Source organism: Typopeltis vanoorti, chromosome 13, assembly GCF_054136105.1.
Source record: "Typopeltis vanoorti isolate ZY-2024b chromosome 13, IOZ_Tvanoo_1.0, whole genome shotgun sequence".
NCBI classification, from domain to species: domain Eukaryota; kingdom Metazoa; phylum Arthropoda; class Arachnida; order Uropygi; family Thelyphonidae; genus Typopeltis; species Typopeltis vanoorti.
Window position 1 is genome coordinate 104,073,884 of NC_143561.1, and position 13,917 is coordinate 104,087,800.

General features: G+C 35.3%; 1 protein-coding gene across 2 annotated transcripts in view; it reads left to right on the forward strand.

Annotated features, from left to right (window-relative positions):
• The window catches only part of LOC150100428 (protein fem-1 homolog C), a 50,678-nt gene that overhangs the window by 11,799 nt on the left and 24,962 nt on the right, over positions 1 to 13,917 (forward strand). For both annotated transcript variants that reach the window (XR_016549253.1, XM_090402837.1), the window contains exon 2: positions 4,298 to 4,447. Coding sequence is in view for 1 of the 2 variants with exons in the window: in XM_090402837.1 (XP_090258963.1) it covers positions 4,298 to 4,447 (150 nt within the window). In the remaining variant the exon portion in view is untranslated. The remainder of the gene's footprint in view (positions 1 to 4,297; positions 4,448 to 13,917) is intronic.

The following is a 13,917-nucleotide window of genomic DNA, read 5'->3' on the forward strand; positions in this document are numbered from 1 at the left end:
GTATGCTCAACTTTTCAAAACAGGAAATCTTTCTCTATCCACCAACTTCCAAAAGTTTCATCACCTTTATATGACTTTAATGTGATATCATTCCTGAGATCAAAAATTTCCAGTTCTACTTCTTTTGTTGTTGCATTGTTAAGGTTTGTAATTAGTTCAGCAATTTCGATCACACTTACGTCTGTAAAAGGGTTTTTAAAAAAATGATACCATTGGCTCAATAGTGTTGAACTGCTGAAACCTCTTGTCAAATTCTTCCTGAAGCACTTTAAGGGATTTAGCAAACGTTTCCAGAACAACCTCTCTGTTGTCGATCATTTTCTGCAGATTTGAGAAATGATTGAAGAAGAAGAATAAACCCAACATCAGAACTGAAGATAGGAACCATCAATATGAGGAGTATTAATGGAAAGGAAATCAAACTTACAGAAGAATTGGAAAGGTACCACGTGAACATAACTGGCATTACTGAGACAAAGAAGACAAAAACAGGTGAGTCTAGAAAATTATTTTGGGGCAATAATGATCAAGTAAAGGAAGGAGAAGTGATAGCATTTAACACCAAATATGAAGATTAACTTATTGATTAGAAGGCCGTTTCAAGTGGAGTTATGTGGGAAAATTTAGAATGTGGACATGGACAATGTAAACTTATTTATGCCTGTGGTCCCACAGAAGATTCTTCCAGGGAAGAAGTGGAGGAATATTTTAAGTCATTAGAGCAGACAGCTGACATAAAGAAAATGGAAGTAGTGGTTCTTATTGCAGAATAGGAAATGAATTTCACCAGACATAGAGGAACATTTTGGGAAAATTTGGAGAAAAGGACAAAGCTCATAATAATGGTATGTATTTACTGGATTTCTGCTCAGGACACGGACTAGTCATTACTAACACCATGTTTCAGCATAAAGATACAAGTTCACATGGAGAAAAGACAAGATACTCCTCATTTTCTTATTTCATATTGATGAAATAAGAAAACCATATTGACTACATCATTGTTGATAGTGATATCTTCATGCTCATTCAGGATACAAGAGTGTACAGAGGATTTGAAATTGGAAGTGACCATTACTTAGTACCAAGCACGATAAAAATGAATATTACATTCACAACAGTATGTATGATAGTTTTAAAAAGAATTAAAGTTGAGCAAATTGTAAACTCGACTATACAAACATTATTGAAGAAAAAAATGAAACATTGAAAACAAGAACCAAACTTTGTCTCAGTGGTGAAGAAGACATCGAATGGTTCAGCTTTAGAGGTGTGTGGCAAAGTTGTCAGCAAGGGTAGAAAAATAACACCACCATGGTGGACACAAGAAGTTAAAGAAGCAGTCCTGGAAAAGAAGAAAGCATATCAAAAGTTCCTAGCAAATACGTTGGCAGATGCCCTGAAAGAATACAGAGAAAGTTGCAAAAGAGGTATGCTATGCATAAAAGTAACTAAACAAAAGTCATGGGAAGACTTTGGTAATAATACAGAAAATAAATATCAGGAAGGTGGCAAAATGTTCTGGAGGCTATTGAAGAAGCTTTGAAATGGAGGAAAGGGTACTGTCAAAGGAATCAGATGATAAAGGTGACATAAATATTGAAGGTAAGGATATTCTAGATGTTCTGAGTAATTACTTTGAAAGACTGTTAAACGAACCAAGCAGTGACGGAACCATACTAGAAAATTTTTGAGAGGAATGCAAAGAGGAATACATATCAATACTTGAGGTAGAAAAACTCATCAAAAACGAAATGTGGAAAGGCAGCTGGAGTAGATGATATTTGACCAGAAATGCTTAACTATGGAGGTATAAAAGTTTTTCAATGACTGCACTACATGTTCAGAAGGTCGAATTTCCAATGATTGGAGTAGAGCTCTCATAGTACTCATCTATAAAAAATGGAATGTGAGAATTATAGAGGAATTACTCTACTAATGTTCCAGACAAGATTTATACAAGCATATTTGAAAAGAGGTTGAGAAAGATTGTGGAAGAGAAACTTGGCGAACAAGCTTTGTTCAAACCAAATAAAAGTTGTCAAGATCAGATTTTGACGTTACGACAAATAGTTGAGAAACTGCAGGAATATGACATCTGTACTTAAGTTTTGTAGATCTGGAAAATGCATATGACAAGGTGCCCACAGTAAAGCTTTTCCAAATGCTGCAATTATATGGAGTGAATGGAACATTATACAGAGCAATACATGGTCTATATTTAAGTTGTCAGTCAGCAATTAGAATTGAAGGAAATACGGAAAGATGGCTTGGTGTAAAATCAGGGTAAGACAAGGATGCACATTATCTCCACTCTTATTCATCATCTGTATGGATTGCATTATGATAGAAAGTAGCATCAAGCCTATATTAGAATTGCAGATGTCAAACTTAGCTCTTTTCTTTATGCAGATGATGCTGTACTCTTAAACACATCTAGGCAAGTCTCCAGGATTCACTAACTAAATTGAATGACAGCTTTAATAAATTTGGCATGAAAATCAGCAATATGGAATAAGAGAGAAACTAGCCAAAACACCAGACTAGCAGTATACAAAACCGTTTTAAGTTATTGATGTGAGAGTTAGGTTTGAAATAAAGCACATGATCAAAGATTAGAAACCACAGATATGAGAGTTCTGAGAAAAATTAGGGGAGTGAACTGATGGCATCATTGGCAGAATCATATTAAAAATGAAGATATTAGAAAGTAACTTGACATTATTAGCATTCAAGGGAAAAAAAAACTCCTCAGTGTCAGCAGAGCTAATCTAAGGTGGAATTGGCCCCTTAAATAGAATGGGTGAAGAAAGGTTAGCAGAATAAGTGTTTGGTGCCTAGATGGCAGGAAAGAGCCCCAGAGGAAGACCAAAGTCTAGGTGGATTGATTCAGTCAGAAGTGCCTAAGAAGCACAAAATGTTAGATATGACAATATTGGAGTGCTCACAAGTAATAGATTGATTTGAAGGAAAATTGTTGATAAGCAATTAATAACAATGTAAACTTAATCATCTAGTGCTGTCATAGTAACCTGAACAACCCCCCCCCTTGGAGGATACATATTAGAAAATTAATGATGATGTTATGCTGGTCACTGCTTTTTCTTAACACTTCATCAAATAGAAATTTTGAATTTCAGGACATGCCTAACCACTGCATGTTAATATTACCACAGAGATGCCAAACTGATTCTGTGCTAGCTAGCTTAGTTGATTTCAGTATACAATCAAGTATACAATCCATAAAATCTTCCTGATGGCTGGGATTTAGTTAACTATGATTGTGCACTTGGTTGGAAAAAGCTCGGGAATATTGTGTAAAACACAAGGACAGTTAAAAACTTGTATCAGACTGACTAAGTCAGCCAGTCTGATACAAGTTTGCAGGATTCCCTTGCCACAAAACAGATAATCACTTGGAAAACATGCATGATTAGATTAACATCTTGCCACATAACCTTTGTTGTTTTGTGGTTGAATAATGGTAAAAAAAAAAAAAAAAAAAAAAATCCAAATCTTTTCAGTTAAAGTAGTGATATATTTGCTCTATCAGATGACCTAACCTAACAAGTGGAACTTGTATTTATATTATTTTTCTAGTTAAGAATATGCAGTTGGCTGTCATAAAGGTTAAACTAAAATGGCTCCCTTAATTTCAGTTATTCTAGTGCAGTTACATCCTTATTCTAGCCAAGTAAACAAGCACATTTTCCAGACATTCATTCATTCTCATCTGGCAAATAAACCTGTTCTACAGATTGCATTAATTAGAAAACACATATGTGATCTGCCAACAATTTTTCATTGCCTGAAGTAGCTTGGAAAAAGTTTCTTGTTAGTCTTGAATTTCAGGATTAGTTGACATGTAGCCTTTTAACATGTATGGGACTAAATGTGCTTATTCCCATCCCCCTCCTAAAAAATGTAGTAAGCAAAGTGCACCTCACATTTAAAAAATGTAATACTAATGAGTTTCTCCTTCACTGAAAATAACCAGCTGATGCATCAAATGTTTGTGATGCACTGTAATATATGATGGTCTCTCTCCCTTCCTCCTCCCTTTCTACAGCTATTCCCCAGTGAATGAATGACTTTGTTATTCTTGTTAATGGTGATGATGACAACGAATCTACTTTTAGGTATTACCATCTTTATTTTTAATATCTTATTTCTATGAAATCAAATCACTTGTGTAAGCTTTTATTGAGTTGGCCACAAAGATAAATATAGCAGTTTCATTTTTGTTATTAAATGAAATTAATAAAGAGTATCACAATTTTTTTTTTTTTTTTGGTAGATATTCCTTGATCATAGGCCAAAAGAAGAAGTCAAAATGTTGGTATCAGCAAAAACAAATGGTGCTACACCTCTTGTAATGGCATCTCGTAATGGTCACCTAGAAGTAGAGGAATATCTTCTGGAAAAGTGTAATGCCGATATTGAACAGGTAGCTTGCATTCAAATTCATTTATATATATATATAAATGAATTTGAACTGATATATATATATATATATATATATATATATATATATATATATCAGTTTTCATTCCTAAATTATGTAATTTCTTATTCCCATCTTTCAGAATCTACATTTACCAACAGTGCAGAAACACTCACTTGGCAGTTTTAAGCTTAGTAGGCTTTCTTACCAAAAATCTAAATTATACTTAATAAGGTATGTGCAGTAACTTCACAACTAGGCTACTTGTACATTTTTTTTTTTTTTTTTTTTTGTTTTGTTATTCCCACTCACACTAGGGAAGAAGAGGGCTAAGTGGGCAAGGTTGTTGTTTTTTTCTATTTTTCAATTAATTTTCTGTGTTTTGTTTATTTTTTACGTAGTCTGGAAACCCTACTCTAGAGACCTAATGTGGAATTTTGAAGCCTCCAGTATGATGGACACACTGGGCAATGAATTCATCTCCTAAAGGCAATCACAAATTCCTCTGTCCACAGCAGGATTTGAACCCATGATCTGTTGATTGCAGAGTGTATCCACTAACCACTCAGCCAAATATTAAAGGCATCATCACATTAAATTGCCTTAGTATCCAGCTGAAGGGGAGTTAGCCGATCTCGTATAGAAGTAATAGTTCTTCATCTTACAAAATAGGCAGGCAGGCAGCCAGAATACATACACAACAGTTAACATATATAATATGCTGGCTGCATAGTCTTAGTTACTTTGGCCATAATGCCAAACAACTCCAACTCTTAGTATCCCATAATGCACAGCACTTCTTTTTGGACATATATATTGCTATTTTTAAGATAATGGAGAAATCACTGAAATATTTGATCTCTATTTAAATTTTTTAGGTCTGGAATGGCAATTTCAAAAGAAGAGCTGTGTAGTGTTTGTGAGTAAATTGGACATTATATGGAGTAATATAGTCTTTATATTAAAGCTGCAGTTGAAGAAACTGTAAGTTGTAATCATGAGAATTGAAGAAGCTATTGGAAGATGGTTTGACTTGTAAATTCAAGTGTAAGATAAGTGTTCATCTGAAGGGTTTCCAAAGTGCAATTGAGTTGATAAACTTGAACAGCATGTTCTGGTGATCAGTGGTCATTTTAAGCTAAAAACGTCCATCTACACTGAGTCAGTTTGACTCTATTATTGTGTTATAGGAACATTACTGAATATATATATTACATGTTCCCATACAACAGAGCAATGGAACTTGTATAATAATGTACATGTTTTCATGTTACATAGAAATTACTGTGTCCAGGTACCATATTGTAATTTCATTGTTTTGTTAATTACATTGGCTACAACTTTTCATGATTAGAATGCAGATGAAGGTAACATCACCTTCACATATACCGTTTAAATTTACCAGTCATTGCCTGTATGCATATTGACATTGCTCTTCCCACTGCATACGGACAAGCTTATTTTTGATGAGTATCACCTGTATCAACTGCTGCACAACCCAGACCCCAATACATAGGTTCATCTGTTCTTATCCACTTACTAGGAAAATGCACATTGAGGAGTGTTATTACCTCTGTTGAGATGTCTTTGTGTATTATCATGTTGCATCCATGTTCGACATCATGTTACAAGTGACCCATCCTCTAAATGCAGTAGTAGACTATTCTGCATGCTATTTTCTTTGTAATAATCTGCTGTGAGCACTTTCATTAGGAAGTATGGGCCAAAAAAATTGTTCTTAATAATCCATATGCCACACATATATTGGAAACCCATTTGAAAGCATGTTCCCCACCTAGTGGATTTTTTCTGTACGCAAATGTGAGAATTCTGTGTGTTGTTTATATCATCACAGAAGAATTGAGCATCATATGTAAACGATGCAAGAAAGAATATTTCAATGCCTGGAGCCATTTATGAAATGCACATAGGATTTGTGATTTTGGAGGTGGTGTTTGAACTATTGTCAGGTGAAATGGGTGTAGGCCAGTGATGGCGAACCTATGACAGCACTGACACACTTGAGGGTTTCAGGTGACACACCTTGGATGTTGAAAAATATTGGTATCTTGATGAAAAAACTGCGATAAATCGTGTAAGATCGCTCTCAGTTAAGGCGAGGTAGGTTTGTTCATTGAAAGAACTTTCTACCAGTAGTCAGCAACATGTAAGTTTGTAATTTCAGTTTATTAAATTAATTGTATAATATGAATTCATAGATTTTATATCGATATCCTATTAAATAAATAGCCTATTATGATATGTATAAGTCACCATCTATGATTATGTAGTTACATTTATAATGCATGTATGCAAGTGGCACATCAACAACATCAATATTTAAAAAAAAAAAAAAAGTTTGACACACCTGGGTAAAAAGGTTTGCCATCATAGTACAAATTTTCCATACTTGGACAATCATATATGGAATTATGCATATATTTGAATGTGGGCTTTGCTGCACTGTATCTAGAACATTATCTTCATGCTGCTATTGTGCACATTCCACATTCACTGGTGTTCCACTTCAGTGCACTGTGTCAACAGAAACAGTGCACACATTGGATGTGCACTGTTTCTGCAACAGAAACCTTGACATCCAATGGTGTTCTTACTTTAACAAGGTTTTGAGGATGTCCAGGGACATTATCCAGGAGAAGCAATGTCTTGGCTGGGAAATCATTTTCTTTACAGAAGCGAAGCATGGTAGGACAAAAATAATTTGTGTACCAATCTATAAAACATCTTGTGTAACCCAAGCTTTCTTGTTCCATTTCCAATAAACTGGCAGCATGGCTTTTAGACCCTTGAAGGCACATGGTGTCTGTGAATGGTACACCAACATTGGTTTAAGCTTCAAAGTTGCACCCAACAAAAGCATAAGTCTGTCTTTTGCAGCTCTAAAACTTGGAGCGGAACGTTCTTCACAGGAAATGAAGGTGTGTGATGGCAATTTTTTTCAAATAGAGCCCAGTCTCATCAACATTAAAAATGAGATCAGGAGGATGACTTCCGTGTTCTACATGGTCTTGAAATTCTTTAGGAAAAGCAGCAACATCTACACTTGCCATCTCACCACATAATTTGACACTATGGCACTTACTTCAAGACTTAAATCTCATGAACCAACCTTTGCTTCCTAAAAATGTTTCTTCGCCTCCATCTGTCTTTTTAAGATCCTCAAAAATTGTTTTTGCTTTCTCAGTTATAACAGCCTGCGTCAGAGGAATGTTTTTCTGATTCAAGTCATCCACCCATAATGATAATAATTTTTCCATTTTTTCATGAAGTTTATGCCTGCTGTAACTTGCATGTTTTGTAATTAGTACTGCCGTAGATTGTTGCACAGACTGTTTTATTCTATCTGCATTTTTCATAATTGTAATTACAGACATTAGCATGTGTCTGCCCATTTTCCATTCTTCGAATCACTGCCATCTTCTTTTCAAGTGTGATTGATTTCTGCACCTTCTTAACGCCAAGTTCTGCTAACTTTTCTGCACCTCTTTTATCAGACATGGCATGTAATTACGTACTTTATCAATTTAAATACGTGTGTATGTAAAAAAAAAAATTAAATAGAACAATTAGGTAGATTCAACAGTAAAACTAGGTTTGATACATATACGGCGTAGTAGCTCGATAAACACTCAAATACTGGAGTGCCTGCTAGCGTTGTTTTTCAGTCAGACCACACTACAGTAAGAAAGCATGCGCAGGCATCCGGTGTTATTGTGAATCGGCATAAATTGAACCGTCATAAACCGAGGGCTGCCTGTACTTAGTTAATTATTGTGGTTTCTTCACCAGCCTGGGTACTGTTGCAGAAACAGTGCATATTGTAACTGAAAAGGAACTAATGTTTTATCAAGGTGCTCTACAGGTCAGATAAAAACAAAGTTAATCAGAAAGTTAGGTTTCAGTTTTGAATGCCTTATTTCCCAATCTTTGGCAAATTAATGCAGCCATACTTATTGGGGGATTCGTAGATGATACTGAGTAAAAAGACTGAAACCTATAGCAACTTCCATGCAGCACAATTGTCATCCATTTATTCTTGTGTGAAGGAGTATCCAGAGCATGGTCTGCCAATTCTGACTTGTCATATTGATGATTGTAAGTTTCTGGTCTTAAGTCAGATGTCATGGCCTGTCCAGAGTAAGCTAGTGCCTGTGTAGAGTAAAAAGTTCCATATTATTTACATGGAACTTCATACACTCTTGAATGAGCAGGAGTGATCCTTCAAAGAATGGATGAAAGTTACTAGTTGGGCATATGGTGTTGTAGTTTGAAGATGGCATGATGATTATTTTTCTGAAGAGCTTTAGCTAAAGTTATTTATAAAAACTATAAAAAATATTTTTGTGCATTATCAGAAATATTTTTGATGATGCATAGAAAAGGACACTCTGGAAGTCAGTGATGGGGGTCAGCAGTCCCATTTCTCACTGTATCAGATTATTCATTTCAGCCTTGTCTTTTCTATAAATACTTTCATGGATGCTGCTTCACTGAACTGGCATCCATCATTCCTTCACTTTCTGCTATACCTGTTAAAACCTGAGCAGGACAGCAACAATCACAAAGCTTATGGTCCAACTTCAAAGAAATCAGATCTGTTTCTCCTCCTCTTTTATTTCAGCTGCATGTATTCTGTGAACAGTCTTCTCAATGTAGTATTTCCTGCTATCCTTCAGCTCTTCAAAAAAATATATCATTTCTTGTTAATATATGTGCCACCATTGTGATATATGCTCTGCCATTTCTCACATGGGATTTATATATAATTGTTATTGGTTGAACCTTCTTACCAGGTAAGAGCTATGTCTGTCAAATTTAGTATAACTTCCAGTAATTTAAACAAGGATAAGCTTCAGTTTAGCCATCCATTAATGGGTATTCAGATGAAATTGTTTGGCAAACAAAATTTCCAGGTGCGTAGTTCAATAGTCTTACCAGTAAATTCAGTTTGGATGGTATGAATTTTTGAACTTTTTCTTATCATATTTTATAATATCAGATTAATAGCATTATGGCTCAGGAATGTCCAAACTTTTCATCAGTTGATTATAGTACAGCAATCCCTCGATTAATGCGCCTAATGCGTTCTTTAAAACAGGCGCATTAATCAAATATAATGACCTATGGGAAAATGTATAATTCGTTCCTCAGATTTCATTTTTGACCCTGAATTTTTTTTATAAAAGAATTAGGGTATGTCTCAGGGCCTAGTTAAAGGAAAATCATGAAGCTAAAAGACGATAAAACATTCAGAATATAAATTTATTATTCTGCTCTTCTTAACAAAGAATTGAGCTAACATAGTTTGGCAGGCATTCTGTTTCTTTTTTTCATACAACTGATGGTATGGCCCTATTGCCTCTTCTGCAAATTTTACTGGTTCTCTCTTCAGGGTCAGTCTCTAAGCATTGCTGCTTAAAAACATCGATTGTACGAAAATTATTTTCAAATTGTTTCTGTGAAACCTCTTTGGGCTTGTCAGTGATTAAATTTTCTTCATATTCAGGATCTTCCCACTGTCAGAATCACTCAACTTCTCAGAATGAGATTTAATTAACTTAGATTCATTTGAAAAGCCTCTAAATACATTTGCACAATGTGGAAGAATGTGCTTCCAAACGGCTCGCATATTGCCAGCAGTAATTTCATTCGACCCTGCGACTTTATAACCAGGCTGAGATTTCTCTGATTTGGCTAGAAAAGTCTTGGAAGGCATTTGCTTCCATTCGTCGACATTAAATATTTGTTGATCACAATCGTCCCCTTCTTGCACAGTTTTCTTCAAAATCTATGGATATCTCCTTATTTGCACCTGCAGCTTCGCCTGTGATTAGAACATTGTGTAGGCTATTTCTCTTTTTGAAATGCTCAAATCACCCAGCACTAATGTGGAATTCCTCTTCTTTTCCATCATTGATAGCCCTTTCTTTCCAGGTTACAAAGAGACAATGCTTTTGATTTAATAAGGCCAGTGTTTAGCGGGATCCGTTTTTGGTTACAATCTTCGATCCATATAAAAAGAAGTCTCTGTAATTCAATCATTATAATACTTTGATTTCGAGTGCCTGCATGATGAACTTGCAGCAGCCTTACCTTTCTCTTTGTATTCAGCAGTTGATTCACCCATTTTTGTGTTCTTGTCCTATCTTTGCTCTGGACTCGTCTTGTTCATTTTTTTTATTATTTCAAGTTTTTCTTCCAATCAGATTACTTTTCGAATCATTTCCACGCTTCTATTTTTTGCTCACTAATTCTTTTACTCATGATTAAAGGTTAGGTAAATAATTTAAAATAAAAAAGTAAGGAAAACAATTGCATGAGATATGATCAGCAAAAATGCTATGTAAAGCAGACGACATAAATTTTGGCAGTGAATTTGGAACATAGTACATGGAAATAGTTAGTATGACATTAAAAAATAACTTCATAAAATGTTTCAAATCAGTAACTAAATTATTTCATCCTGGCGAGTGATTTTTTAAAATAGTTAGCCATAAAAAATGTATAGATCGAAAATTTTTAAAATCGGTAACATTTATTTTTAAGATGTATATAGGCGCACTAATCAAATTTGGGTATCGAAAAAAAAATTACTCATTAATCGAGGGATTGCTGTACATCACTTTGGACTTATTTCGTATCTAGCTGTACTGTGAACAGGTGGCATAAGTCTTGTCATTGTTCTCACCTTTATCCACTGATGTGCTGTTTGGTTGCAGCAGATTAATATAACATAACATTAATAAATATATAACACTAATGTGTTATATATATATATATATATATATATATATTTATCACAACCACACAAGAGGCCACGAAGTCCATAGGGCAATAAATGCCATGTGTGAACTTTGAAGGTCAGGAGCAAAGTAATTGTTGATATTCTTCTTGATGATCTGCATGCTTAGGAAATACTGCATGGAGAAAGCTGTTCCATTTCACAGAACCGAGGTAGATGGAATAAAAGACAACTGGGGATAACGTGTTTGATGATTGTGTAATTTATCTGTAAATGGAGGATGGGGAGGGCATAATGTATGCCAGTTCTCGAACAATGACTCCAGAGGTACCTGTAGAAGAGACAATGTGGAAGCTGTCTTTGAGACAGAGGCCAAAGATAAGAGAGGAGTCATCACTTAACTGAACTAGGCTCTTTTAGTTGTTGAAAGTTTTTCCACTTGGTTATACTATAAATTAAATATACCAAGAAATTATATATTTGGTTTAATCCTTTATCCAAGTGTAAGCAAACACGTTTACGCCTGAACTATTTTCATGACTGGGTCAACTCGTGGTAAAGGTGGTATGACTCCTTAGTACATATTTCCACATACCTTTGCAGGCATATATAATGCTACGTTATGGGAAGGGTCACTACCCAGACTGGTTTCGACCTTTATTGAGGTTTCATCAATGGGAGCCAGACCCAGAAGTGATACCAAGGTTGAAGTAATGCAGAAGTCATATTTTCATATCCAAGTTGCCAAAAGGTGTCACACTTCATTATTAAAATACTCTGGATTAGAGATAGTTGTTGAAAGTTTTTCCACTTGGAAAAACAATTTGCATTATGGGATACCAAGGCAAGTGATGGGAAGTCATACCACCTTTACCACGAGTTGACCCAGTCCTGAAAATAGTTCAGGCGCAAACTTGTTTGCTTACACTTCAATAAAGGATTAAACCAAGTATATAATTTCTTGGTATCTTTAATTTATAGGCTCTTTTAGACTTCATCAAATGTTTAGAGAAATGTTGGTCTCTCTCTCCATTTGTGGAGAGAGAGGGGGGTATTCCAAGGTTGTTGGGAGGGCAGGATATTTGCACACAGTGAGCAACTAGTTAGAAGAGAAACAATATTTTTGAGCAAAAAAAGGATGTCAAGTTTTCTGGACGTTTATATGATTATGCTTGTAGGCAGACTATTTTGGAAGTGTTGAAGGTGACTAGGTTGTTGTTTCCCCATTACCTGATAGTATGAAGATTGATGTTCAGAATTCTTAGCATTGATGATCTTGAAGCTTGAGATGTTTGAACAATGTAATTCATTGTGTGAGTGGAGAGTGCTGTCATTAGTAAAACTTTGAATAGGGTCTGTGATCAGTGAGAGCCGGTCATTTATATATATATATATATATATATATATAAGGAAGAGGATTGATGAAATAATGCCCTGAGGAACACCTGCATTAATAGAAGAAACTAAATAGAGAACACCTCCCTCTTTACATGTACTTGTTCAAGTACGTGTAACACCTCCCTCCTTATACGTAACAACCAGATAGAAAATTGGCAATCCAAGACAAAAGAAATAAGATGTAAGATGGCATTTGCCGAGAAGCCCTCAATGCCAAACCCTATCAGATGCCTTGGAAATGTCAAGTGACATCACAGGTTTCTCCATGGTACATGTCCAGAAGTCAAGAGTTATCATTTCGTTTATGTAATGCTTATTTAAAAGTTAGAGGGTGCTTAATCAAAGCTGTATAACTGAGGTGAGACCTCCACGTAGCCTTTAAAGGAATGCAGAGAACTAACCAGGGCTTCTAACCTAATGTCCAGTCCTCACCTTCTCAAGGTGCACCCTGTTAGGTGCATTAGGATGAGCTAGAAATTTGGGATTTAGACAACCAAATTGCATTCTTATTGACTTAACCACAAATAAAATGATGGTACAACATGATGACAGAATTTCATACCATGTGGGGCATCACCAGTTTAAACAAGGCCCCCGTTGTTTTTGCCAAGTAACTAGGGTGAACAGCGAAAAGTCATCTACCTGAAACAGACCCAACTTAGCATCACCAGAGTTTGATATCAGTACTATCAACATAAGAAGCTTGAATGGCAAAGAAATGGAGCTGACTGAGGAATTGGATAAGTACCAGATCGACATAATAGGGGTGACTGAAACAAAAAAGACAAACTGGTGAGATCTTTCTGAGCAATAATTCAAAATGTTATATTCAGGCAATAACAATCAGAGAAAAGAAGTAGCTATAGTATTCAACACTAAATACAAGACTAATCTTCTTGAATGTCAGGCAATATCAAGTAAAGCGGTGTGGGCAAATATCAGAATGGGAAACTGGACAATGAATCTTATTTGTGTCAATGGTTCCACAGAAGGTTCTATTAAGGTAGAAGTGGAGGAATTTTTTGAAGCTTTAGAGAAAGCAACTGACACAAAGATAAAAAGTTGGTCCTTGTTGGGGATCTAAATAGCAGAGAAGAAAATGATTGTTGGACATGCTGAAATATTTTGGAAAATTTGGAGAAAAGAGCAAAGTTAGTAATAATGGCAAATACCTGTTGGATTTTCTGCTCAGGACATGGACTGGTTATTACTACCAAAATGTCCCAACATAAAAACGTGCATAAATTCACATGGAGAGAAGTGACAAGGAATAAGAAAAGTCTCATTGACTATGTCATTGTTGATAGTGATG